Here is a 27,740-nt window from a genome sequence, read left to right as displayed (position 1 = left end):
ACAATGTCACAGGATGACAGGCGGCAATGTAGAGAGACTCGGAGACAGACGGCAGGTGAAAGCGCTACAGCGCGTATTTATTAAACAAAACACAACAAAATAAACAGTTTAAACAAAAACAGACCTCGCACATACAAAGAACAAAGAACACCTCTACACTCTCCAGAATCCTAACACCAACTAAACCTGTGCTCTCAGTGCTCCCTTATATATACACACCTGTGCAGCAATTTACACCCACTTAATCAATTAAACCCTCCACCACATTCTCACATGTTTTTAAAGTGCTAGTGAATTAACCCTTTAATTACCCACCACCACTACAAAACACACATATACACCCACACTATAAACATAGGGCAGTACCCTCATTCTGCCACACGCATCCTCACAGGTTTTAAATTATAAATAATAAGAAATACGCGGCGCCGCAAACAATAATACAACTAATAATAAATAGGGGCGGGACACTCCGCCACAGGCACGCAGTGCGAGCTGGCCTAAAGGTAGGAATAAAGACGAGGCCTGACGCTGTATTGTAACCTAACCCTTACAGAGGTTTCCCCATAGTAAAATCATAGCAAACTGTAATCAAGCACAATGAAGTAATGGTAAAGCAGGGGTAAGCACTGTAAAGCCCAGAGAGGTACTGTATGGTAAAGCATATTAACAAAAAAACAAACAAACACACACACTTACTTCATGGTTAAGTATGGTAAATGCATAGTATAACCATGGGAAAGTGTGGTAAACTTTTTATAAGAAAATGATATAAAAGTCCAAGTGTTTGTAAGGTGATTATATTGTTAGAGTGGAATCCAATAACAGCATGAATCGGAGCCCAGAGGTCGGTTGATACTGTAGGGGTGCAGGTTCACAGAAAGTGTTAATTTCCCCACACAAATACTATTAATATATGATTATCAAGAATGCCAGAAATGTCTTCTTCTTGTTATTATGTACAGATCCTTATTTATAACAGAACCTGTTATAAATAATTTATTTAACAATAGAACAGATTATTTGTTAATGTGGTTTAACTGACTTTTACTGGCAACATTTTTTTGTGCCAGGCCTGGAATTTTTAACTGCGAAGACAATGGCAAAATGAGATGTACAGGAATCAGGCTTCTTTTTTGGCTTGTAAAGTGCTGCTGTCTCTCCACAGGCGGCCCTGGCAGGGTGGTGAATGGAGCCTTCATGGTGCTGAAGGGCCATCGATCCATCGTCAACCAGGTGCGCTTCAACCCTCACAACTACACGATCTGCTCCTCGGGGGTAGAGAAGGTGATCAAGGTGAGTCTGCCACGCGGCCTCCGCGACTACAAACATTGTAAACGTGCTGTAGTGCTGACTCTTAACCCTTTCCGGTCCAATGTCGGACCCTGTCCGACATCATCAAAAAGACGTAAAACACGGGTCTCTAGTCGTTTTTTCTGCGGAAAAAGCAGAGAAAACCATTCAATGGCCGAGTGAGACCGATAGGAGCCGAGAGAAGCCGAAAAAAAAGGGGGCGTATCTCATGAATACAGATAGCCCTGGCACCACAGAGATAACACGGACATAAACAAACAAGATAGCTGCTTCTGCATCCAGCGCTCAAAGAATATCACAGACATTTGCAGAGCTTTTTGAGATGTTATAGTAATAAAATAATGACTTTTAAACAGTGCGTCTAAAATAAACTGCGCGTGTGAAAATAAATTGGACCTGACGTGCTGAATAAATGGATCGCAAAGGGTTAAACACCTAGTCACAAAGAAGCAACACAATCTAGAAGCAACCTCAAAGTAACAGAATGTGTGTTCGTTCACTGCATTGCGGAGACGCTGCTCAATCTAGAAGCAGCCTCAGAATGTGTGTGTTCACTCTGCATTGCAGAGACACTGCACAATCTAGAAGCAGCCTCAGAATGAGATCCACTCTGCATTGCAGAGACGCTGCACAATCTAGAAGCAGCCTCAGAATGTGTGTGTGTTCACTCTGCATTGCAGAGACGCTGCACAATCTAGAAGCAGCCTCAGAATGAGATCCACTCTGCATTGCAGAGACGCTGCACAATCTAGAAGCAGCCTCAGAATGTGTGTGCGTTCACTGCATTGCGGAGACGCTGCTCAATCTAGAAGCAGCCTCAGAATGTGTGTGTTCACTCTGCATTGCAGAGACACTGCACAATCTAGAAGCAGCCTCAGAATGAGATCCACTCTGCATTGCAGAGACGCTGCACAATCTAGAAGCAGCCTCAGAATGTGTGTGTGTTCACTCTGCATTGTGGAGACGCTGCTCCCCATGTGGTGGGCAGTATAGAATGGAAACTGTTCTAAAACAGATTAATTCTCCGAGTTGAGTTTAACCATTGAACAGTGAAGGGCTAAACTAGTAGTAGTAATATTAGAAATCAACCACAGGCTTGATGTCATCACATCGCTTTGTGTCAGAGAAGTGCAAAGTGGAGCTCCCTCACTCAAACTGCACAAGATGACACACAGCAGGGTTCTCAGACTTCATGACAGTGGGCCTCCCTTTTTTGTACTTGACAGACTGCAAAGCAGTAAATGTGAGCGAACGTGTAAAAGATTCCACACTTCTGCACACACAACACCCTGTCTGTTATAAAAGGCTCCCATAGTAAAAGCATAGCAAAGTGTAATAAAGCAGTGAAAGCATAGGTAATCACTGTAAAGAATAGCGAGGCATGGTAAAGCATATTAAACATGGTAAACTAGTAAATGCATAGTATAACCATGGTAAAAGCCTGGCAAAAATGCTGTGGTAAACTTTTATACAGGGAGGCTGTGGATCATCACAGGGAGTATGATTTTGCACTCTGACATGATTTGTTTCGGGTGTTTTTTGGGATTGTTCTAGTCTGTGTAGTGAGCTTTTGGAAGGTTAGCATTGATATTATGTTTTTTGTGCCGCTCGCCATTAAATCTGCACAATGGGGTTAAATCGGAGATTCAGCCCAGCTGGTGTAGTATTAGCCCCTGGTGCTGCTTACTATCTGAATCGCTCTGAACTGAAAGCCTGTATGTTGTAGCAGTAGAGAGCTGCAGCTCGTCAGGGCCAAGCACTGTGCCTCCCTTCACCAGCTGCGTTTGTTTGATGGACTGTGTGACAGATCCAGTTCGTCATTTTATGGGGTTTTACTTTTTATAAAGCACACTGCAAAGTGACAGCCAGCCCCTCTATCTGAGGAGCGTGTTGTGAGCTGTCCTCTATAACAGAGTGGAGCCTCTGCGCTAACCAGCTTCAGATCTACACTTCCCTGTAGCTCCAGCTCAGGGGCTGGCCCTCCAGTGCTGTAAAACTGTGTTCACTCCATCACAGTGATAAGTGCCATGCCCTTAGACTATGGAACTGTTATTAAGAAGCTCAAAGCATGCTTCTGAGCCTTCTGTTTACTGGCTTTGCTACCATTCAATGTAGTGTTCCACAGTGTCTTCAGATACACATGCTAAAGGTGCCCTAACAAATGTTTAAAAGCACAGCAAAGTATAGTTAAGCATGGTGACAGCACATGGTAAAGCACAGGGAGCTGTGGTATGGTAAAACACCCGAAAAGAAAAGTAAACTTGAAAGTTACCATGCAAATATAATATTTTTTATTAAAATTTCTATATACCGTACTGCAAAATAACTGCACAACACTCCTCCCCGCCCAAACTACTATGCAGATATGCATTTGTAGTTTTGTCATGGAAATTGAAATTATAATTGTTTTGTATTATTATTATTATTATTATTATTATTATTATAATTATTATTATTATTATTTCTCTGTATGTGATGAAGTCTCTGTTTCCCTGGAACTTGTACACACACTTGCATTTTGAGTTATCTAATTCATTAGCACAGTGAGGGATATATCTTTAGAATATACTCCTCTGCAGTATATCATTGTGAGCTTTTTTTTCATGGTATGTCACCTGCACTGGGGATATGTACTGTATGCTGTCAGATGGTTCAGGCATGGTGCCACTTCCTCAGGGGTTCCCCTCTTAGCCTGGGGGGACCCCATCGAGAGGGAGCTCCTTCCACCTGGGGAGGAACTGCAGTCTGTCCCTCAATGGGACTTGTGCTGCAGTGGAACTTCTTACTTTGTACTGAGGCTGTGGGGTGAAGTGTGAAGCGTCTGAAAGCTGACTTCATAGCACCCGCCTGCACTGCTGGCCGATTCCCTTCACTTCATTACTGGAGATACAGTGGGGTCATCTGCAAGTACTGCAAATCCAACTGTGACGAAACCTGGAGTGCACATTCTTTAGCACAAGTTAATAAGAGTTCTGTCTGTCTTTAGGTCTGTCTGTATGTATTTCTTCTTTTTTACTGCTCCGTTCTCTTTTTGCAATGATTGCAGTCCTTCTGGTTGGCTCTTCTTGCAGTTAATCAAACTGTTTATTTTCTTTTTTGATTGCTGTATGTTTGTATCTGAGTTCAGGAGCTGCTCTTCAGTTCTAGTTGCCTGTCTGATGTATGTAATAAACACATATTGAAATGTAATTTGAAGCTGCTTACATTTGGATAATCACATGAAGAGACACACCTTTCCATCTAGATCAGATGTGAGCTCTCTGCTTAGTATTTGAAAAACTAATTTCAAAAGAGGACAACTGAGCATAATCAACCTTGTTGTCGCCTGCTGGGTATACATATCCCCATGAACAGTATACTGTGGAAACACCACGCACACCATGTAAATGAAACTCTGTATATTTTTTATCTACATCTAGAGAAACTCAATAGTGATGTGAAGTGAACTCAATGGTGATGTGAAGTGAACTCAATAGTGATGTGAAATGAACTCAATAGTAATGTGAAGTGAACTCAACGGTGATGTGAAATGAATTCAATGGTGAACTCGATAGTGAACCATGATATCTGGTACTAGCTGGTAATTTCACCTGGAGGGTGAGATTGGCCCCGCCCCTGCAATGGCTTCATTCCTGTCATTAACCAACCAGCTGCTTCTCCTACTGACTGACATGCTTTCAGAAAGTAACATGACTGGGAAACAGCTTTGGTGAAATGACCCAGGAAGTGCAAACAGATAACTAGAGAATAAGGGTTCCTGAGAGCCCCCTTTTAATCTAAAGTAGTGCCACATTTTAAAATGAAAATGCATGTATGCGATGACGTGTGTTTTTTAATTACATTTGAGACCTGTTTAGTTAATGGAAGTATAAAACAGGTAAGATTTATGAAAACATTTTGTCACAATTACTTTTGGTTGTTGTTTTGCTTTTGGGGAATTGCTTTAGGATGATATGCAGTATCTGGTTTATTCCATGGCAGCTAAGGAGTTAAATAATCCACTGTCTCATTTCCCTCTTGCTCTTATCCGCCCCCTCTTATCAACAGCTTTTTAATCACATCAGTACCTCTGCAGCCTTTAGATTGCATTAATCATCTGTTTAGGTGATGCCTGATTTGCATGCAAAACACTTTGGAACACCAGGTGGTCAGCTGGCAGAGCAGAGCAGTCCATCCCCTGCTTCACGTTGAGGGCCCTGTCAGACCCAGTGCTAATCCCTTCGGCCAATATTTGTTGTTTTTAGCTCTCATAGCTGCTGGGGCTTGGTGTAAAGGTTCCTGTCGCGCTTCCTGTTCCCTTGGCTTGGTGTAAAGGTTCCCGTCGCGCTTCGTGTTCCCTTGGCTTGGTGTAAAGGTTCCCGTCGCGCTTCCTGTTCCCTTGGCTTGGTGTAAAGGTTCCCGTCGCGCTTCCTGTTCCCTTGGCTTGGTGTAAAGGTTCCCGTCGCGCTTCGTGTTCCCTTGGCTTGGTGTAAAGGTTCCCGTCGCGCTTCCTGTTCCCTTGGCTTGGTGTAAAGGTACCCGTCGCGCTTCGTGTTCCCTTGGCTTGGTGTAAAGGTTCCCGTCGCGCTTCGTGTTCCCTTGGCTTGGTGTAAAGGTTCCCGTCGCGCTTCGTGTTCCCTTGGCTTGGTGTAAAGGTTCCCATCGCGCTTCGTGTTCCCTTGGTGTAAAGGTTCCCGTCGAGCTTCGTGTTCCTTTGGCTTGGTGTAAAGGTTCCCGTCGCGCTTCGTGTTCCCTTGGCTTGGTGTAAAGGTTCCCGTCGCGCTTCGTGTTCCCTTGGCTTGGTGTAAAGGTTCCCGTCGCGCTTCGTGTTCCTTTGGCTTGGTGTAAAGGTTCCCGTCACGCTTCGTGTTCCCTTGGCTTGGTGTAAAGGTTCCCGTCGCGCTTCGTGTTCCTTTGGCTTGGTGTAAAGGTTCCCGTCACGCTTCGTGTTCCCTTGGCTTGGTGTAAAGGTTTCCGTCGCGCTTCGTGTTCCCTTGGCTTGGTGTAAAGGTTCCCATCGCGCTTCGTGTTCCTTTAGCTTGGTGTAAAGGTTCCCGTCGCGCTTCGTGTTCCCTTGGCTTGGTGTAAAGGTTCCCGTCGCGCTTTGTGTTCCCTTGGCTTGGTGTAAAGGTTCCCGTCGCGCTTCGTGTTCCCTTGGCTTGGTGTAATGGTTCCCGTCGCGCTTCCTGTTCCCTTGGCTTGGTGTAAAGGTTCCCGTCGCGCTTCGTGTTCCATTGGCTTGGTGTAAAGGTTCCCGTCGACCTTCCTGTTCCCTTGGCTTGGTGTAAAGGTTCCCGTCGCGCTTCGTGTTCCTTTGGCTTGGTGTAAAGGTTCCCGTCGTGCTTCGTGTTCCCTTGGTGTGAAGGTTCCCGTCGTGCTTCGTGTTCCCTTGGCTTGGTGTAAAGGTTCCCGTCGCGCTTCCTGTTCCCTTAGCTTGGTGTAAAGGTTCCCGTCGCGCTTCGTGTTCCTTGGCTTGGTGTAAAGGTTCCCGTCGCGCTTCCTGTTCCCTTGGCTTGGTGTAAAGGTTCCCGTCGCGCTTCGTGTTCCCTTGGCTTGGTGTAAAGGTTCCCGTCGCGCTTCGTGTTCCTTTGGCTTGGTGTAAAGGTTCCCGTCGCGCTTCCTGATCCCTTGGCTGGGTGTAAAGGTTCCCGTCGCGCTTCGTGTTCCCTTGGCTTGGTGTAAAGGTTCCCGTCGCGCTTCCTGTTCCCTTGGCTTGGTGTAAAGGTTCCCGTCGCGCTTCGTGTTCCCTTGGCTTGGTGTAAAGGTTCCCGTCGCGCTTCGTGTTCCCTTGGCTTGGTGTAAAGGTTCCCGTCGCGCTTCGTGTTCCCTTGGCTTGGTGTAAAGGTTCCCTGCGCGCTTCGTGTTCCCTTGGCTTGGTGTAAAGGTTCCCGTCACGCTTCGTGTTCCCTTGGCTTGGTGTAAATGTTCCCGTCGCGCTTCGTGTTCACTTGGCTTGGCGTAAAGATTCCCGTCGCGCTTCGTGTTCCCTTGGCTTGGTGTAAAAGTTCCCGTCGTGCTTCGTATTCCCTTGGCTTGGTGTAAAGGTTCCCATCGCGCTTCGTGTTCCCTTGGTGTAAAGGTTCCCGTTGCGCTTCGTGTTCCCTTGGTTTGGTGTAAAGGTTCCCGTCGCGCTTCGTGTTCCCTTGGCTTGGTGTAAAGTTTCCCGTCGCGCTTTGTGTTCCCTTGGCTTGGTGTAAAGGTTCCCGTCGCGCTTCGTGTTCCCTTGGCTTGGTGTAAAGGTTCCCGTCGTGCTTCGTGTTCCCTTGGCTTGGTGTAAAGGTTCCCATCGCGGTTCGTGTTCCCTTGGTGTAAAGGTTCCCGTCGCGCTTCGTGTTCCCTTGGCTTGGTGTAAAGGTTCCCGTCGCGCTTCCTGTTCCCTTGGCTTGGTGTAAAGGTTCCCATCATGCTTCATGTTCCCTTGGTGTAAAGGTTCCCGTTGCGCTTCGTGTTCACTTGGCTTGGTGTAAAGGTTCCCGTCGCGCTTCCTGTTCCCTTGGCTTGGTGTAAAGGTTCCCATCATGCTTCATGTTCCCTTGGTGTAAAGGTTCCCGTTGCGCTTCGTGTTCACTTGGCTTGGTGTAAAGGTTCCCATCGCGGTTCGTGTTCCCTTGGTGTAAAGGTTCCCGTCGCGCTTCGTGTTCCCTTGGCTTGGTGTAAAGGTTCCCGTCGCGCTTCCTGTTCCCTTGGCTTGGTGTAAAGGTTCCCATCATGCTTCATGTTCCCTTGGTGTAAAGGTTCCCGTTGCGCTTCGTGTTCCCTTGGCTTGGTGTAAAGGTTCCCGTCGCGCTTCGTGTTCCATTGGCTTGGTGTAAAGGTTCCCGTCGACCTTCCTGTTCCCTTGGCTTGGTGTAAAGGTTCCCGTTGCGCTTCGTGTTCCTTTGGCTTGGTGTAAAGGTTCCCGTCGTGCTTCGTGTTCCCTTGGTGTGAAGGTTCCCGTCGTGCTTCGTGTTCCCTTGGCTTGGTGTAAAGGTTCCCGTCGCGCTTCCTGTTCCCTTAGCTTGGTGTAAAGGTTCCCGTCGCGCTTCGTGTTCCTTGGCTTGGTGTAAAGGTTCCCGTCGCGCTTCGTGTTCCCTTGGCTTGGTGTAAAGGTTCCCGTCGCGCTTCGTGTTCCCTTGGCTTGGTGTAAAGGTTCCCGTCGCGCTTCGTGTTCCTTTGGCTTGGTGTAAAGGTTCCCGTCGCGCTTCCTGTTCCTTTGGCTTGGTGTAAAGGTTCCCGTCGCGCTTCCTGTTCCCTTGGCTTGGTGTAAAGGTTCCCGTCGCGCTTCGTGTTCCCTTGGCTTGGTGTAAAGGTTCCCGTCGCGCTTCCTGTTCCTTTGGCTTGGTGTAAAGGTTCCCGTCGCGCTTCCTGTTCCCTTGGCTTGGTGTAAAGGTTCCCGTTGCGCTTCGTGTTCCCTTGGCTTGGTGTAAAGGTTCCCGTCGCGCTTCGTGTTCCTTTGGCTTGGTGTAAAGGTTCCCGTCGCGCTTCCTGTTCCCTTGGCTTGGTGTAAAGGTTCCCGTCGCGCTTCGTGTTCCCTTGGCTTGGTGTAAAGGTTCCCGTTGCGCTTCGTGTTCCTTTGGCTTGGTGTAAAGGTTCCCGTCGCGCTTCCTGATCCCTTGGCTTGGTGTAAAGGTTCCCGTCGCGCTTCGTGTTCCCTTGGCTTGGTGTAAACGTTCCCGTCGCGCTTCGTGTTCCCTTGGCTTGGTGTAAAGGTTCCCGTCGCGCTTCGTGTTCCCTTGGCTTGGTGTAAAGGTTCCCGTCGCGCTTCGTGTTCCCTTGGCTTGCTGTAAAGGTTCCCGTCGCGCTTCGTGTTCCCTTGGCTTGGTGCAAAGGTTCCCGTCGTGCTTCGTGTTCACTTGGCTTGGTGTAAAGGTTCCCGTCACGCTTCGTGTTCCCTTGGCTTGGTGTAAAAGTTCCCGTCGTGCTTCGTGTTCCTTTGGCTTGGTGTAAAGTTTCCCATCGCGCTTCGTGTTCCCTTGGTGTAAAGGTTCCCGTTGCGCTTCGTGTTCCCTTGGCTTGGTGTAAAGGTTCCCGTCGCGCTTCGTGTTCCCTTGGCTTGGTGTAAAGTTTCCTGTCGCGCTTCGTGTTCCCTTGGCTTGGTGTAAAGGTTCCCGTCGCGCTTCGTGTTCCCTTGGCTTGGTGTAAAGGTTCCCATCGCGCTTCGTGTTCCCTTGGCTTGGTGTAAAGGTTCCCGTCGCGCTTCGTGTTCCCTTGGCTTGGTGTAAAGTTTCCTGTCGCGCTTCGTGTTCCCTTGGCTTGGTGTAAAGGTTCCCGTCTCGCTTCGTGTTCACTTGGCTTGGTGTAAAGGTTCCCGTCACGCTTCGTGTTCCCTTGGCTTGGTGTAAAAGTTCCTGTCGCGCTTTGTGTTCCCTTGGCTTGGTGTAAAGGTTCCCATCGCGCTTCATGTTCCCTTGGTGTAAAGGTTCCCGTCGCGCTTCATGTTCCCTTGGCTTGGTGTAAAGGTTCCCGTCGCGCTTCCTGTTCCCTTGGCTTGGTGTAAAGGTTCCCGTCGCGCTTCCTGTTCCCTTGGCTTGGTGTAAAGGTTCCCATCATGCTTCGTGTTCCCTTGGTGTAAAGGTTCCCATTGCGCTTCGTGTTCCCTTGGCTTGGTGTAAAGGTTCCCGTCGTGCTTCGTGTTCCCTTGGCTTGGTATAAAGGTTCCCGTCGCGCTTCGTGTTCCTTTGGCTTGGTGTAAAGGTTCCCGTCGCGCTTCGTGTTCCCTTGGCTTGGTGTAAAGGTTCCCGTCGCGCTTCCTGTTCCCTTGGTGTAAAGGTTCCCGTCGCGCTTCGTGTTCCCTTGGCTTGGTGTAAAGGTTCCCGTCGCGCTTCGTGTTCCATTGGCGTCGTGTAAAGGTTCCCGTCGCGCTTCCTGTTCCCTTGGCTTGGTGTAAAGGTTCCCGTCGTGCTTCATGTTCCCTTGGCTTGGTGTAAAGGTTCCCGTTGCGCTTCCTGTTCCCTTGGCTTGGTGTAAAGGTTCCCGTCACACTTCGTGTTCCCTTGGCTTGGTGTAAAGGTTCCCGTCACGCTTCGTGTTCCTTTGGCTTGGTGTAAAGGTTCCCGTCGCGCTTCGTGTTCACTTGGCTTGGTGTAAAGGTTCCCGTCGCGCTTCATGTTCCCTTGGCTTGGTGTAAAGGTTCCCGTCGCGCTTCCTGTTCCCTTGGCTTGGTGTAAAGGTTCCCTTCGTGCTTCGTGTTCCCTTGGTGTGAAGGTTCCTGTCGTGCTTCGTGTTCCCTTGGCTTGGTGTAAAGGTTCCCGTCGCGCTTCGTGTTCCCTTGGCTTGGTGTAAAGTTTCCCATAGCGCTTCGTCTTCCCTTGGTGTAAAGGTTCCCATCGCGCTTCGTGTTCCCTTGGTGTAAAGGTTCCCGTCGCGCTTCGTGTTCCCTTGGCTTGGTGTAAAGGTTCCCGTCGCGCTTCGTATTCCCTTGGCTTGGTGTAAAGGTTCGCGTCGTGCTTCATGTTCCCTTGGCTTGGTGTAAAGGTTCCCGTCGCGCTTCCTGTTCCCTTGGCTTGGTGTAAAGGTTCCCGTCGTGCTTCGTGTTCCCTTGGTGTGAAGGTTCCCGTCGTGCTTCGTGTTCCCTTGGCTTGGTGTAAAGGTTCCCGTCGCGCTTCGTGTTCCTTTGGCTTGGTGTAAAGGTTCCCGTCACGCTTCGTGTTCCCTTGGCTTGGTGTAAAGGTTCCTGGCGCGCTTCGTGTTCCCTTGGCTTGGTGTAAAGGTTCCCGTCGCGCTTCGTGTTCCCTTGGCTTGGTGTAAAGGTTTCCGTCGCGCTTCGTGTTCCCTTGGCTTGGTGTAAAGGTTCCCGTCGCGCTTCCTGTTCCCTTGGCTTGGTGTAAAGGTTCCCGTCGCGCTTCCTGTTCCATTGGCTTGGTGTAAAGGTTCCCGTCGACCTTTCTGTTCCCTTGGCTTGGTGTAAAGGTCCCGTCGCGCTTCGTGTTCCTTTGGCTTGGTGTAAAGGTTCCTGTCGTGCTTCGTGTTCCCTTGGTGTGAAGGTTCCCGTTGTGCTTCGTGTTCCCTTGGCTTGGTGTAAAGGTTCCCGTCGCGCTTCCTGTTCCCTTAGCTTGGTGTAAACGTTCCCGTCGCGCTTCGTGTTCCTTGGCTTGGTGTAAAGGTTCCCATCGCGCTTCGTGTTCCCATGGCTTGGTGTAAAGGTTCCCGTCGCGCTTCGTGTTCCTTTGGCTTGGTGTAAAGGTTCCCGTCGCGCTTCCTGTTCCCTTGGCTTGGTGTAAAGGTTCCCGTCGCGCTTCGTGTTCCCTTGGCTTGGTGTAAAGGTTCCCGTCGCGCTTCGTGTTCCTTTGGCTTGGTGTAAAGGTTCCCGTCGCGCTTCCTGATCCCTTGGCTTGGTGTAAAGGTTCCCGTCGCGCTTCGTGTTCCCTTGGCTTGGTGTAAAGGTTCCCGTCGCGCTTCGTGTTCCCTTGGCTTGGTGTAAAGGTTCCCGTCGCGCTTCGTGTTCCCTTGGCTTGGTGTAAAGGTTCCCGTCGCGCTTCGTGTTTCCTTGGCTTGGTGTAAAGGTTCCCGTCGCGCTTCGTGTTCCCTTGGCTTGGTGTAAAGGTTCCCGTCGCGCTTCGTGTTCCCTTGGCTTGGTGTAAAGGTTCCCGTTGCGCTTCGTGTTCCCTTGGCTTGGTGTAAAGGTTCCCGTCGAGCTTCGTGTTCCCTTGGCTTGGTGTAAAGGTTCCCGTTGTGCTTCGTGTTCCCTTGGCTTGGTGTAAAGGTTCCCGTCGTGCTTCCTGTTCCCTTGGCTTGGTGTAAAGGTTCCCGTCGTGCTTCGTGTTCCCTTGGTGTGAAGGTTCCTGTCGTGCTTCGTGTTCCCTTGGCTTGGTGTAAAGGTTCCCGTCGCGCTTCGTGTTCCCTTGGCTTGGTGTAAAGGTTCCCATCGCGCTTCCTGTTCCCTTGGTGTAAAGGTTCCCGTCGCGCTTCGTGTTCCCTTGGTGTAAAGGTTCCCGTCGCGCTTCGTGTTCCCTTGGCTTGGTGTAAAGGTTCCCGTCGCGCTTCGTGTTCCCTTGGCTTGGTGTAAAGGTTCCCGTCGCGCTTCCTGTTCCCTTGGCTTGGTGTAAAGGTTCCCGTCGCGCTTCGTGTTCCCTTGGCTTGGTGTAAAGGTTCCCGTCGCGCTTCCTGTTCCTTTGGCTTGGTGTAAAGGTTCCCGTCGCGCTTCGTGTTCCCTTGGCTTGGTGTAAAGGTTCCCGTCGCGCTTCGTGTTCCCTTGGCTTGGTGTAAAGGTTCCCGTCGCGCTTCGTGTTCCCTTGGCTTGGTGTAAAGGTTCCCGTCGCGCTTCGTGTTCCCTTGGCTTGGTGTAAAGGTTCCCGTCGCGCTTCATGTTCCCTTGGCTTGGTGTAAAGGTTCCCGTCGCGCTTCCTGTTCCCTTGGCTTGGTGTAAAGGTTCCCGTCGTGCTTCGTGTTCCCTTGGTGTGAAGGTTCCTGTCGTGCTTCGTGTTCCCTTGGCTTGGTGTAAAGGTTCCCGTCGCGCTTCGTGTTCCCTTGGCTTGGTGTAAAGGTTCCCATCGCGCTTCGTGTTCCCTTGGTGTAAAGGTTCCCATCGCGCTTCGTGTTCCCTTGGTGTAAAGGTTCCCGTCGCGCTTCGTGTTCCCTTGGCTTGGTGTAAAGGTTCCCGTCGCGCTTCGTGTTCCCTTGGCTTGGTGTAAAGGTTCGCGTCGTGCTTCATGTTCCCTTGGCTTGGTGTAAAGGTTCCCGTCGCGCTTCCTGTTCCCTTGGCTTGGTGTAAAGGTTCCCGTCGTGCTTCGTGTTCCCTTGGTGTGAAGGTTCCCGTCGTGCTTCGTGTTCCCTTGGCTTGGTGTAAAGGTTCCCGTCGCGCTTCGTGTTCCCTTGGCTTGGTGTAAAGGTTCCCGTCGCGCTTCGTGTTCCCTTGGCTTGGTGTAAAGGTTCCCGTCGCGCTTCGTGTTCCTTTGGCTTGGTGTAAAGGTTCCCGTCACGCTTCGTGTTCCCTTGGCTTGGTGTAAAGGTTCCCTGCGCGCTTCGTGTTCCCTTGGCTTTGTGTAAAGGTTCCCGTCACGCTTCGTGTTCCTTTGGCTTGGTGTAAAGGTTCCCGTCACGCTTCGTGTTCCCTTGGCTTGGTGTAAAGGTTTCCGTCGCGCTTCGTGTTCCCTTGGCTTGGTGTAAAGGTTCCCGTCGCGCTTCGTGTTCCTTTGGCTTGGTGTAAAGGTTCCCGTCGCGCTTCGTGTTCCCTTGGCTTGGTGTAAAGGTTCCCGTCGCGCTTCGTGTTCCCTTGGCTTGGTGTAAAGGTTCCCGTCGCGCTTCGTGTTCCCTTGGCTTGGTGTAAAGGTTCCCGTCGCGCTTCCTGTTCCCTTGGCTTGGTGTAAAGGTTCCCGTCGCGCTTCGTGTTCCCTTGGCTTGGTGTAAAGGTTCCCGTCGCGCTTCCTGTTCCCTTGGCTTGGTGTAAAGGTTCCCGTCGCGCTTCCTGTTCCTTTGGCTTGGTGTAAAGGTTCCTGTCGTGCTTCGTGTTCCCTTGGTGTGAAGGTTCCCGTCGTGCTTCGTGTTCCCTTGGCTTGGTGTAAAGGTTCCCGTCGCGCTTCCTGTTCCCTTAGCTTGGTGTAAAGGTTCCCGTCGCGCTTCGTGTTCCCTTGGTGTGAAGGTTCCCGTCGTGCTTCATGTTCCCTTGGCTTGGTGTAAAGGTTCCCGTTGCGCTTCCTGTTCCCTTGGCTTGGTGTAAAGGTTCCCGTCACACTTCGTGTTCCCTTGGCTTGGTGTAAAGGTTCCCGTCACGCTTCGTGTTCCTTTGGCTTGGTGTAAAGGTTCCTGTCGCGCTTCGTGTTCACTTGGCTTGGTGTAAAGGTTCCCGTCGCGCTTCATGTTCCCTTGGCTTGGTGTAAAGGTTCCTGTCGCGCTTCCTGTTCCCTTGGCTTGGTGTAAAGGTTCCCGTCGTGCTTCGTGTTCCCTTGGTGTGAAGGTTCCTGTCGTGCTTCGTGTTCCCTTGGCTTGGTGTAAAGGTTCCCGTCGCGCTTCGTGTTCCCTTGGCTTGGTGTAAAGGTTCCCATAGCGCTTAGTCTTCCCTTGGTGTAAAGGTTCCCATCGCGCTTCGTCTTCCCTTGGTGTAAAGGTTCCCATCGCGCTTCGTGTTCCCTTGGTGTAAAGGTTCCCGTCGCGCTTCGTGTTCCCTTGGCTTGGTGTAAAGGTTCCCGTCGCGCTTCGTGTTCCCTTGGCTTGGTGTAAAGGTTCCCGTCGCGCTTCCTGTTCCCTTGGCTTGGTGTAAAGGTTCCCGTCGTGCTTCGTGTTCCCTTGGTGTGAAGGTTCCTGTCGTGCTTCGTGTTCCCTTGGCTTGGTGTAAAGGTTCCCGTCGCGCTTCGTGTTCCCTTGGCTTGGTGTAAAGGTTCCCATCGCGCTTCGTGTTCCCTTGGTGTAAAGGTTCCCATCGCGCTTCGTGTTCCCTTGGTGTAAAGGTTCCCGTCGCGCTTCGTGTTCCCTTGGCTTGGTGTAAAGGTTCCCGTCGCGCTTCGTGTTCCCTTGGCTTGGTGTAAAGGTTCGCGTCGTGCTTCATGTTCCCTTGGCTTGGTGTAAAGGTTCCCGTCGCGCTTCCTGTTCCCTTGGCTTGGTGTAAAGGTTCCCGTCGTGCTTCGTGTTCCCTTGGTGTGAAGGTTCCTGTCGTGCTTCGTGTTCCCTTGGCTTGGTGTAAAGGTTCCCGTCGCGCTTCGTGTTCCCTTGGCTTGGTGTAAAGGTTCCCGTCGCGCTTCGTGTTCCCTTGGCTTGGTGTAAAGGTTCCCGTCGCGCTTCGTGTTCCTTTGGCTTGGTGTAAAGGTTCCCGTCACGCTTCGTGTTCCCTTGGCTTGGTGTAAAGGTTCCCGGCGCGCTTCGTGTTCCCTTGGCTTGGTGTAAAGGTTCCCGTCGCGCTTCGTGTTCCTTTGGCTTGGTGTAAAGGTTCCCGTCACGCTTCGTGTTCCCTTGGCTTGGTGTAAAGGTTTCCGTCGCGCTTCGTGTTCCCTTGGCTTGGTGTAAAGGTTCCCGTCGCGCTTCGTGTTCCTTTGGCTTGGTGTAAAGGTTCCCGTCGCGCTTCGTGTTCCCTTGGCTTGGTGTAAAGGTTCCCGTCGCGCTTCGTGTTCCCTTGGCTTGGTGTAAAGGTTCCCGTCGCGCTTCGTGTTCCCTTGGCTTGGTGTAAAGGTTCCCGTCGCGCTTCCTGTTCCCTTGGCTTGGTGTAAAGGTTCCCGTCGCGCTTCGTGTTCCCTTGGCTTGGTGTAAAGGTTCCCGTCGCGCTTCCTGTTCCCTTGGCTTGGTGTAAAGGTTCCCGTCGCGCTTCGTGTTCCTTTGGCTTGGTGTAAAGGTTCCTGTCGTGCTTCGTGTTCCCTTGGTGTGAAGGTTCCCGTCGTGCTTCGTGTTCCCTTGGCTTGGTGTAAAGGTTCCCGTCGCGCTTCCTGTTCCCTTAGCTTGGTGTAAAGGTTCCCGTCGCGCTTCGTGTTCCCTTGGTGTGAAGGTTCCCGTCGTGCTTCATGTTCCCTTGGCTTGGTGTAAAGGTTCCCGTTGCGCTTCCTGTTCCCTTGGCTTGGTGTAAAGGTTCCCGTCACACTTCGTGTTCCCTTGGCTTGGTGTAAAGGTTCCCGTCACGCTTCGTGTTCCTTTGGCTTGGTGTAAAGGTTCCCGTCGCGCTTCGTGTTCACTTGGCTTGGTGTAAAGGTTCCCGTCGCGCTTCATGTTCCCTTGGCTTGGTGTAAAGGTTCCTGTCGCGCTTCCTGTTCCCTTGGCTTGGTGTAAAGGTTCCCGTCGTGCTTCGTGTTCCCTTGGTGTGAAGGTTCCTGTCGTGCTTCGTGTTCCCTTGGCTTGGTGTAAAGGTTCCCGTCGCGCTTCGTGTTCCCTTGGCTTGGTGTAAAGGTTCCCATAGCGCTTCGTCTTCCCTTGGTGTAAAGGTTCCCATCGCGCTTCGTGTTCCCTTGGTGTAAAGGTTCCCGTCGCGCTTCGTGTTCCCTTGGCTTGGTGTAAAGGTTCCCGTCGCGCTTCGTGTTCCCTTGGCTTGGTGTAAAGGTTCGCGTCGTGCTTCATGTTCCCTTGGCTTGGTGTAAAGGTTCCCGTCGCGCTTCCTGTTCCCTTGGCTTGGTGTAAAGGTTCCCGTCGTGCTTCGTGTTCCCTTGGTGTGAAGGTTCCCGTCGTGCTTCGTGTTCCCTTGGCTTGGTGTAAAGGTTCCCGTCGCGCTTCGTGTTCCCTTGGCTTGGTGTAAAGGTTCCCGTCGCGCTTCGTGTTCCCTTGGCTTGGTGTAAAGGTTCCCGTCGCACTTCGTGTTCCTTTGGCTTGGTGTAAAGGTTCCCGTCACGCTTCGTGTTCCCTTGGCTTGGTGTAAAGGTTCCCGGCGCGCTTCGTGTTCCCTTGGCTTGGTGTAAAGGTTCCCGTCGCGCTTCGTGTTCCTTTGGCTTGGTGTAAAGGTTACCGTCGCGCTTCGTGTTCCCTTGGCTTGGTGTAAAGGTTTCCGTCGCGCTTCGTGTTCCCTTGGCTTGGTGTAAAGGTTCCCGTCGCGCTTCGTGTTCCTTTGGCTTGGTGTAAAGGTTCCCGTCGCGCTTCGTGTTCCTTTGGCTTGGTGTAAAGGTTCCCGTCGCGCTTCGTGTTCCCTTGGCTTGGTGTAAAGGTTCCCGTCGCGCTTCGTGTTCCCTTGGCTTGGTGTAAAGGTTCCCGTCGCGCTTCGTGTTCCCTTGGCTTGGTGTAAAGGTTCCCGTCGCGCTTCCTGTTCCATTGGCTTGGTGTAAAGGTTCCCGTCGCGCTTCCTGTTCCATTGGCTTGGTGTAAAGGTTCCCGTCGACCTTTCTGTTCCCTTGGCTTGGTGTAAAGGTTCCCGTTGCGCTTCGTGTTCCTTTGGCTTGGTGTAAAGGTTCCTGTCGTGCTTCGTGTTCCCTTGGTGTGAAGGTTCCCGTTGTGCTTCGTGTTCCCTTGGCTTGGTGTAAAGGTTCCCGTCGCGCTTCCTGTTCCCTTAGCTTGGTGTAAAGGTTCCCGTCGCGCTTCGTGTTCCTTGGCTTGGTGTAAAGGTTCCCATCGCGCTTCGTGTTCCCATGGCTTGGTGTAAAGGTTCCCGTCGCGCTTCGTGTTCCTTTGGCTTGGTGTAAAGGTTCCCGTCGCGCTTCCTGTTCCCTTGGCTTGGTGTAAAGGTTCCCGTCGCGCTTCGTGTTCCCTTGGCTTGGTGTAAAGGTTCCCGTCGCGCTTCGTGTTCCTTTGGCTTGGTGTAAAGGTTCCCGTCGCGCTTCCTGATCCCTTGGCTTGGTGTAAAGGTTCCCGTCGCGCTTCGTGTTCCCTTGGCTTGGTGTAAAGGTTCCCGTCGCGCTTCGTGTTCCCTTGGCTTGGTGTAAAGGTTCCTGTCGCGCTTCGTGTTCCTTTGGCTTGGTGTAAAGGTTCCCGTCGCGCTTCGTGTTCCCTTGGCTTGGTGTAAAGGTTCCCGTCGCGCTTCGTGTTCCCTTGGCTTGGTGTAAACGTTCCCGTCGCGCTTCGTGTTCCCTTGGCTTGGTGTAAAGGTTCCCCTCGCGCTTCGTGTTCCCTTGGCTTGGTGTAAAGGTTCCCGTCGCGCTTCGTGTTCCCTTGGCTTGGTGTAAAGGTTCCCGGCGCGCTTCGTGTTCCCTTGGCTTGGTGTAAAGGTTCCCGTCGTGCTTCGTGTTCCCTTGGCTTGGTGTAAAGGTTCCCGTCGTGCTTCATGTTCCCTTGGCTTGGTGTAAAGGTTCCCTTTGCGCTTCGTGTTCCCTTGGCTTGGTGTAAAGGTTCCCGTCGAGCTTCGTGTTCCCTTGGCTTGGTGTAAAGGTTCCCGTTGTGCTTCGTGTTCCCTTGGCTTGGTGTAAAGGTTCCCGTCGTGCTTCCTGTTCCCTTGGCTTGGTGTAAAGGTTCCCGTCGTGCTTCGTGTTCCCTTGGTGTGAAGGTTCCTGTCGTGCTTCGTGTTCCCTTGGCTTGGTGTAAAGGTTCCCGTCGCGCTTCGTGTTCCCTTGGCTTGGTGTAAAGGTTCCCATCGCGCTTCCTGTTCCCTTGGTGTAAAGGTTCCCATCGCGCTTCGTGTTCCCTTGGTGTAAAGGTTCCCGTCGCGCTTCGTGTTCCCTTGGCTTGGTGTAAAGGTTCCCGTCGCGCTTCGTGTTCCCTTGGCTTGGTGTAAAGGTTCCCGTCGCGCTTCCTGTTCCCTTGGCTTGGTGTAAAGGTTCCCGTCGCGCTTCGTGTTCCCTTGGCTTGGTGTAAAGGTTCCCGTCACGCTTCCTGTTCCTTTGGCTTGGTGTAAAGGTTCCCGTCGCGCTTCGTGTTCCCTTGGCTTGGTGTAAAGGTTCCCGTCGCGCTTCGTGTTCCCTTGGCTTGGTGTAAAGGTTCCCGTCGCGCTTCCTGTTCCCTTGGCTTGGTGTAAAGGTTCCCGTCGTGCTTCGTGTTCCCTTGGTGTGAAGGTTCCTGTCGTGCTTCGTGTTCCCTTGGCTTGGTGTAAAGGTTCCCGTCGCGCTTCGTGTTCCCTTGGCTTGGTGTAAAGGTTCCCATCGCGCTTCGTGTTCCCTTGGTGTAAAGGTTCCCATCGCGCTTCGTGTTCCCTTGGTGTAAAGGTTCCCGTCGCGCTTCGTGTTCCCTTGGCTTGGTGTAAAGGTTCCCGTCGCGCTTCGTGTTCCCTTGGCTTGGTGTAAAGGTTCGCGTCGTGCTTCATGTTCCCTTGGCTTGGTGTAAAGGTTCCCGTCGCGCTTCCTGTTCCCTTGGCTTGGTGTAAAGATTCCCGTCGTGCTTCGTGTTCCCTTGGTGTGAAGGTTCCCGTCGTGCTTCGTGTTCCCTTGGCTTGGTGTAAAGGTTCCCGTCGCGCTTCGTGTTCCCTTGGCTTGGTGTAAAGGTTCCCGTCGCGCTTCCTGTTCCCTTGGCTTGGTGTAAAGATTCCCGTCGTGCTTCGTGTTCCCTTGGTGTGAAGGTTCCCGTCGTGCTTCGTGTTCCCTTGGCTTGGTGTAAAGGTTCCCGTCGCGCTTCGTGTTCCCTTGGCTTGGTGTAAAGGTTCCCGTCGCGCTTCGTGTTCCTTTGGCTTGGTGTAAAGGTTCCCGTCACGCTTCGTGTTCCCTTGGCTTGGTGTAAAGGTTCCCGGCGCGCTTCGTGTTCCCTTGGCTTGGTGTAAAGGTTCCCGTCGCGCTTCGTGTTCCTTTGGCTTGGTGTAAAGGTTCCCGTCACGCTTCGTGTTCCCTTGGCTTGGTGTAAAGGTTTCCGTCGCGCTTCGTGTTCCCTTGGCTTGGTGTAAAGGTTCCCGTCGCGCTTCGTGTTCCTTTGGCTTGGTGTAAAGGTCCCCGTCGCGCTTCGTGTTCCCTTGGCTTGGTGTAAAGGTTCCCGTCGCGCTTCGTGTTCCCTTGGCTTGGTGTAAAGGTTCCCGTCGCGCTTCGTGTTCCCTTGGCTTGGTGTAAAGGTTCCCGTCGCGCTTCCTGTTCCCTTGGCTTGGTGTAAAGGTTCCCGTCGCGCTTCGTGTTCCATTGGCTTGGTGTAAAGGTTCCCGTCGACCTTTCTGTTCCCTTGGCTTGGTGTAAAGGTTCCCGTCGCGCTTCGTGTTCCTTTGGCTTGGTGTAAAGGTTCCTGTCGTGCTTCGTGTTCCCTTGGTGTGAAGGTTCCCGTCGTGCTTCGTGTTCCCTTGGCTTGGTGTAAAGGTTCCCGTCGCGCTTCCTGTTCCCTTAGCTTGGTGTAAAGGTTCCCGTCGCGCTTCGTGTTCCTTGGCTTGGTGTAAAGGTTCCCGTCGCGCTTCGTGTTCCCTTGGCTTGGTGTAAAGGTTCCCGTCGCGCTTCGTGTTCCTTTGGCTTGGTGTAAAGGTTCCCGTCGCGCTTCCTGTTCCCTTGGCTTGGTGTAAAGGTTCCCGTCGCGCTTCGTGTTCCCTTGGCTTGGTGTAAAGGTTCCCGTCGCGCTTCGTGTTCCTTTGGCTTGGTGTAAAGGTTCCCGTTGCGCTTCCTGATCCCTTGGCTTGGTGTAAAGGTTCCCGTCGCGCTTCGTGTTCCCTTGGCTTGGTGTAAAGGTTCCCGTCGCGCTTCGTGTTCCCTTGGCTTGGTGTAAAGGTTCCTGTTGCGCTTCGTGTTCCCTTGGCTTGGTGTAAAGGTTCCCGTCGCGCTTCGTGTTCCCTTGGCTTGGTGTAAAGGTTCCCGTCGCGCTTCGTGTTCCCTTGGCTTGGTGTGAAGGTTCCCGTCGTGCTTCGTGTTCCCTTGGCTTGGTGTAAAGGTTCCCGTCGCGCTTCGTGTTCCCTTGGCTTGGTGTAAAGGTTCCCGTCGCGCTTCGTGTTCCCTTGGCTTGGTGTAAAGGTTCCAGTCGCGCTTCGTGTTCCCTTGGCTTGGTGTAAAGGTTCCCGTCGTGCTTCGTGTTCCCTTGGCTAGGTGTAAAGGTTCCCGTCGTGCTTCGTGTTCCCTTGGCTTGGTGTAAAGGTTCCCGTCGCGCTTCGTGTTCCCTTGGCTTGGTGTAAAGGTTCCCGTCGCGCTTCGTGTTCCCTTGGCTTGGTGTAAAGGTTCCCGTCGCGCTTCGTGTTCCCTTGGCTTGGTGTAAAGGTTCCCGTCGTGCTTCGTGTTCCCTTGGCTTGGTGTAAAGGTTCCCGTCGTGCTTCGTGTTCCCTTGGTGTGAAGGTTCCTGTCGTGCTTCGTGTTCCCTTGGCTTGGTGTAAAGGTTCCCGTCGCGCTTCGTGTTCCCTTGGCTTGGTGTAAAGGTTCCCATCGCGCTTCCTGTTCCCTTGGTGTAAAGGTTCCCATCGCGCTTCGTGTTCCCTTGGTGTAAAGGTTCCCGTCGCGCTTCGTGTTCCCTTGGCTTGGTGTAAAGGTTCCCGTCGCGCTTCGTGTTCCCTTGGCTTGGTGTAAAGGTTCCCGTCGCGCTTCCTGTTCCCTTGGCTTGGTGTAAAGGTTCCCGTCGCGCTTCGTGTTCCCTTGGCTTGGTGTAAAGGTTCCCGTCGCGCTTCCTGTTCCCTTGGCTTGGTGTAAAGGTTCCCGTCGCGCTTCGTGTTCCCTTGGCTTGGTGTAAAGGTTCCCGTCGCGCTTCGTGTTCCCTTGGCTTGGTGTAAAGGTTCCCGTCGCGCTTCATGTTCCCTTGGCTTCGTGTAAAGGTTCCCGTCGCGCTTCGTGTTCCCTTGGCTTGGTGTAAAGGTTCCCGTCGCGCTTCGTGTTCACTTGGCTTGGTGTAAAGGTTCCCGTCGCGCTTCCTGTTCCCTTGGCTTGGTGTAAAGGTTCCCGTCGCGCTTCCTGTTCCCTTGGCTTGGTGTAAAGGTTCCCATCGTGCTTCGTGTTCCCTTGGTGTGAAGGTTCCCGTCGCGCTTCGTGTTCCCTTGGCTTGGTGTAAAGGTTCCCGTCGCGCTTCGTGTTCCCTTGGCTTGGTGTAAAGGTTCCCGTCGCGCTTCTTGTTCCCTTGGCTTGGTGTAAAGGTTCCCGTTGCGCTTCCTGTTCCCTTGGCTTGGTGTAAAGGTTCCCGTCGCGCTTCCTGTTCCCTTGGCTTGGTGTAAAGGTTCCCGTCGCGCTTCCTGTTCCCTTGGCTTGGTGTAAAGGTTCCGGTCGTGCTTCCTGTTCCCTTGGCTTGGTGTAAAGGTTCCCGTCATGCTTCCTGTTCCCTTGGTGTAAAGGTTCCCGTCGCGCTTCGTGTTCCCTTGGCTTGGTGTAAAGGTTCCCGTTGTGCTTCATGTTCCCTTGGCTTGGTGTAAAGGTTCCCGTCGCGCTTCCTGTTCCCTTGGTTTGGTGTAAAGGTTCCCGTCTTGTTTCCTGTTCCCTTGGTGTAAAGGTTCCCGTCGCGCTTCCTGTTCCCTTAGCTTGGTGTAAAGGTTCCCGTCGCGCTTCGTGTTCCCTTGGCTTGGTGTAAAGGTTCCCGTCACGCTTCCCGTTCCCTTGGCTTGGTGTAAAGGTTCCCGTCGCGCTTCCTGTTCCCTTGGCTTGGTGTAAAGGTTCCCGTTGCGCTTCCTGTTCCCTTGGCTTGGTGTACAGACAAGCACACATTTTTTTATTTTTTTTTTAAAGGAAATGGTTGATAAAAAAAAACAGCACCTGCCCTACCTCCTTTCTGTTATGTCTCCAGCTATACACAGCTGCCATAAATGGAAAGTTTTTTGCCTGCTGGAAGTTTTTAAGTGTGAATAAGCACAGCTTTCCCTGGTTAACCCCGGTTAAGTATTGTTTTCTCTACTTTCACAAAAACCTCTGAGCCTATAAATTGTCAACGCATAACTAAGATTTAAAAGAGATTGAGCATCTCCCTTCACATGGATCCCATCACACAATCCCTCTGCACTGCAGAGCCCCTGTCTCACACGATACTCTGCACTGCAGAGCCCCTGTCTCACACGATACTCTGCACTGCAGAGCCCCTGTCTCACACGACCCCTCTGCACTGCAGAGCCCCTGTCTCACATGACCCCTCTGCACTGCAGAGCCCGTCTCTCACGATACTCTGCACTGCAGACCCCCTGTCTCACACGACCTCTCTGCACTGCAGACCCCGTCTCACACGACCCCTCTGCACTGCAGAGCCCCTGTCTCACACGATACTCTGCACTGCAGACCCCCTGTCTCACACGATACTCTGCACTTCAGAGCACAGAATAAGCACAGCTTTCCCTGGTTAACCCCGGTTAAGTATTGTTTTCTCTACTTTCACAAAAACCTCTGAGCCTATAAATTGTCAACGCATAACTAAGATTTAAAAGAGATTGAGCATCTCCCTTCACATGGATCCCATCACACAATCCCTCTGCACTGCAGAGCCCCTGTCTCACACGATACTCTGCACTGCAGAGCCCCTGTCTCACACGATACTCTGCACTGCAGAGCCCCTGTCTCACACGACCCCTCTGCACTGCAGAGCCCCTGTCTCACATGACCCCTCTGCACTGCAGAGCCCGTCTCTCACGATACTCTGCACTGCAGACCCCCTGTCTCACACGACCTCTCTGCACTGCAGACCCCGTCTCACACGACCCCTCTGCACTGCAGAGCCCCTGTCTCACACGATACTCTGCACTGCAGACCCCCTGTCTCACACGATACTCTGCACTTCAGAGCCCCTGTCTCACACGATACTCTGCACTGCAGACCCCCTGTCTCACACGATACTCTGCACTGCAGACCCCGTCTCACACGATACTCTGCACTGCAGACCCCGTCTCACACGATACTCTGCACTGCAGACCCCGTCTCACACGATACTCTGCACTGCAGACCCCGTCTCACACGACCCCTCTGCACTGTAGACCCCGTCTCTCACGATACTCTGCACTGCAGAGCCCCTGTCTCACACGACCCCTCTGCACTGCAGACCCCCTGTCTCACACGACCCCTCTGCACTGCATACCCCGTCTCACACAACCCCTCTGCACTGCAGAGCCCCTGTCTCACACGACCCCTCTGCACTGCAGAGCCCCTGTCTCACACGACCCCTCTGCACTGCAGAGCCCCTGTCTCACACGACCCCTCTGCACTGCAGACCCCCTGTCTCACACGACCCCTCTGCACTGCAGACCCCCTCTCTCAGCACAAGTCCCATCCAGTCTTCATTCCCCAGTGCATGGCCCTTTTTAGCAGTTCAAGACCAGACATGAACTCCTTGGCTCGTCTTGCTTAACTAAAACCCCACTTGTTCTCACGTAGAAAGGAATGTAATCCAAGGCCTCCCAAGAAACGCAGTGGCCGTGTAGCCTAGTGGTGATAGCTGAAGGACTGGGAGGCAGTGTGGCTTAGTGGTCAGAGATGAGACACTGGGAGGCAGTGTGGCCTAGTGGTCAGAGCTGAGGGACTGGGAGGCAGTGTGGCCTAGTGGTCAGAGCTGAGGCAGTGTGGACTAGTGGTGAGAGCTGAGGGACTGGGAGGCAGTGTGGCCTAGTGGTCAGAGCTGAGGGATGGGAGGCAGTGTGGCCTAGTGGTCAGAGCTGAGGGACTGGGAGGCAGTGTGGCCTAGTGGTCAGAGCTGAGGGACTGGGAGGCAGTGTGGCCTAGTGGTGAGAGCTGAGGGACTGGGAGGCAGTGTGGCCTAGTGGTCAGAGCTGAGGGACTGGGAGGCAGTGTGGCCTAGTAGTGAGAGCTGAGGAACTGGGAGGCAGTGTGGCCTAGTGGTGAGAGCTGAGGGACTGGGAGGCAGTGTGGCCTAGTGGTGAGAGCTGAGGGATGGGAGGCAGTGTGGCCTAGTTGTCAGAGCTGAGAGACTGGGAGGCAGTGTGGCCTAGTGGTTAATGATCTGGTGTTCCTTTGCAAGTCAGGCTCTGTTTTTAGGCAAAGAAAAACTGGAACAGTGGCCTGTATGTAGATTCTAGACTCCTGTAGGCATGCTGCTGCCAAATAAATACAATACAATCATATATATATTTAATTCTATTTCTGCCATCTGTCGGGTAGCAGTTAAGCAAGTAAATGAATAGTAAAGGATGAATAATGCATTTAATTTTGTATAGTAACCTAAGGCTACTAGGGGGTCATCTATAGAATGACTGAAATGCTACTTAGATTGAAAAATATCTTCGCCAACCTGCCCCATATTTCATTGTTACATCATGTGATAAAGGGAGATCAGAACTGAAAATAATTTCCAACTGAAATTCATACTCAAAGCATAACTTTCAAGCCATAGGTTACCCTGTTTGTGTTTTAAGACCAGAGTTTGTCAAATGTGATCCAATATTTCCAACTGAATTGTGAAGGTAAATTGGAGTTCAGACCAAGCGTAATCTCAGTTTGCCCCTTTGATTGGTTGCTAAATCGAGGGTGAACCTGCCTGACCCCTCTCTCTCTCACTCTCTCTCTCTCTCTCTCTCTCTCTCTCTCTCTCTCTCTCTCTCTCTCTCTCAAGATGTGGAGCCCGTACCAGCAGCCTGGCAGCATGGGGGACCTGGAGGGGCGAGTAGATGACGACTCCCGCAGCCTGTACACCCACGAGGAGTATATCAGCCTGGTGCTAAACAGTGGGAGCGGGCTGTCCCACGACTACTACAGCCAGTCTATCCAGGAGGACCCGCGCATGATGGCCTTCTTCGACTCGCTGGTGCGCCGGGAGATCGAGGGCTGGAGCTCAGACTCCGACAGCGACCTGAGCGAGGGAACCATCCTGCAGCTTCATGCCAGGGGCCGGGGAAGGGGAGAGGCAGCGGCGGCCGCCACCCCTGCTGCCGTCCTGGGGGGCCAGAGTGACTCTGAGCGCTCCTCCTCCCCCTCCCCAGTTACCCCTCTGGTCCCTGAGGGAGCAGATTCCCCCTGCCCCCCACCAGCAGACATGCTCATCCGGCAGCATGAGCAGACACAGCGGCGGAGGCGGCGCTCCTACCAGGGCGTCAGCCTGCTGGACCTAGTCAACAACTCCTCCGACTCCAGCGGGGACTGGCCTGACCTCATCCCCCGGCCACGCTCTCCCAGCCCCAGGGTCAACTCCTCCTCAAGCAGCTCCAGCTCGCTCGCTGCCAGCAGCAGCAGCAGCAGTAGTGAGGAGGAGGAGGATGAGGAGGAGCAGAGGAGAGCGTCCATTCGGCAACGCAATGCCTCCAGAAGGCGGCCCGTGAGGTTCTGCCACCAAGGAGAGGAGAGACCGGAGTCGTCCACTGCCAGCGCCCTTTGCCTGGGGGCAGACTCCTGCAGCTACCCTGAGATCACAGTAGCGGAGCCTTCCACCTCGGAAGAGGAGGAGGAGGAGGCCTTCCCCAAAGCACAAGGCTCTAGCAGACGGAACAAAGGCAGGCCAGGATTTCATCCGAACACCCCCCCAGGGACAAGTACAGAAACTTCTGCAGGTGAAAGGGAAGGGGGAGTCCCAGACCTGGGAGAGGAGGAGGAGGAGGAACAGGAGGGGAGGGAGAATCCCTCTGAAGCTCCCCCCGGACACCACTTTCATGAGCATCCTTACCTGGGGAAAGCCCGACCAGATGGACAGATGCTGAACGGGAACGGGGTGCCAAAAGAGCAGGAGACAGGAGAGGGATGTTTAAAGAACTCTAGTGACCCCTTGGTCATTCACCCCCATCACAGCCCCCCATCAGACAATCAAGAGGAGGAGGAGAGCAGCCCTTCGTGTTCAGATAGCAACCATGGTTCACATGTAAACGGGCTGCATCACAGAGAACAGGAGAGCCAGGCGTTGGGGTCGCAGCCTCGTCTCTCTGACACAGTCCCAGAGTGCTTGGATGTGAACAGAAACATCAGCGTGTCCTCGAAACAGACAGGGATTTCCACAGCGGCAACCAGGCTGAAACGCACTCGAGCTGCGGAAGAGCCAGACTCTGAGAAGTCCCACTCAGAAAAGAAATTCAGAACATGATGAAGCCTGTGCTTGGCTGAGACTAAGATCCTTAAGGACTGCGTGTCGGGGTTTGATAGGGCTTGATCCAGGGTTTTATATGCCAGTCCCCACAACACTTACACCTGGGTGCTTGGATAGAGCCAGGGTAACACCCCCGTGGTTTAGAGCAACAAGAAGCACTTCAGAAGTACAGTTTCCTACAATCAGAAATTCATGTTAGCAGCTGCTTTTAGAGCTGGCAACATTTTTTCTTTTTTAACCGGTGGTCAACTCGCTGGTTTGTCATTTAGTTTTTATCAGGTTCTACTCCATCAAAATGGGGGGGGGGGGGGGGGGGTTACTAATTGTTGCTTTACATTGAAATGACAGGGCTTGGCAGGGGTGGGGTGTGTTGAAAAAACGCTGTTGTCAGACTTTTGATTTAGCAAACTGTTTTGGGCTTTTTGCGTTTAATAAAAAACAACCCCTGAAAGGTAGAGAACCTCCTAGTTGGACCCGCTTTCCAAGTGTGAGGTTTAATTAAAGTTCTGTTCCATGCAGAAAAAGAGACTTTCTTTCTTGTGTGCAGCCGTCACGAGGATTGCATTCTTCTCAGAGAAGAACCTCGTCTAGGAGAGTATTGTTCTATTCTCTTTATACAGTGTCTGTTTGAAGGTTGTGCATTAAAATTATATTTAAGTGTTCTGGTGGCTCTCTTGTATCAATTTATTCATGAACTATTTAAATAGGGTGCCAATAATAGGGGGGTTACTTTTAATATGCAGTCAATGGAAGTTTAATTAAATAAACAAGGTGCTGCAGGATCCCAGGTAAGGAGTGAAAAGGATGTTTAATTAAATAAACAAGGTGCTGCAGGATCCCAGGTAAGGAGTGAAAAGGATGTTTAATTAAATAACTCACACTGTTATCAATGAGGTGTGGAAAGAAGAGAATAAAATGAATGTATTAATAGACATTACACTTTGTGTTATTTTCCTGGTCCCCCATTGTCGCCGTGTCGGTTGTAAGTGGTAAATCACATCTGAGTTGAACTGCAGCTCGTGCGATTTATACATGTGACTCTGGATAAGGCTCTTATACTTGAATTCCGTCAATATGCCGATAGAATGCAGCAACAAAGTAATCAGACAAACAAAACTCATTTCATTACATGCACAGTAACTTAAGCTGCCTTAAGAAGAATAAACTTACCTGCTTCCAGAAGCATTTCATTTAAATCAGCTTCAAGATATTTGCACTGAGACTCCAAGCAGTTTCAACAGCCCTTAAATCCTGGTGCTTAGTAAACACGGTCCTCCTCAGATTCCTGGCAACTTGGTCCACGCAGCATCTCTTTAGTGTGTTTGCAGCTTTGC

The 27,740-nt window shown here is 52.1% G+C and overlaps 1 protein-coding gene across 1 annotated transcript in view; it reads left to right on the top strand.

Annotated features, from left to right (window-relative positions):
* Window positions 1-27,068, top strand: part of dcaf5 (ddb1 and cul4 associated factor 5) — an 83,053-nt gene extending 55,985 nt beyond the window's left edge. The window contains exons 8-9 of the mRNA XM_058987204.1: window positions 1,169-1,296; window positions 24,949-27,068. Of these exons, the coding sequence (XP_058843187.1) occupies window positions 1,169-1,296; window positions 24,949-26,403 (1,583 nt within the window). The 3' untranslated portion in view covers window positions 26,404-27,068. The remainder of the gene's footprint in view (window positions 1-1,168; window positions 1,297-24,948) is intronic.
* Window positions 27,069-27,740: the final 672 nt, after the last annotated feature.

The sequence above is a fragment of the Acipenser ruthenus genome, chromosome 15, assembly GCF_902713425.1.
Source record: "Acipenser ruthenus chromosome 15, fAciRut3.2 maternal haplotype, whole genome shotgun sequence".
Classification (NCBI taxonomy): domain Eukaryota; kingdom Metazoa; phylum Chordata; class Actinopteri; order Acipenseriformes; family Acipenseridae; genus Acipenser; species Acipenser ruthenus.
Note: the sequence above shows the minus strand (reverse complement) of the source record. Positions and strands in the feature narration are given on the sequence as shown.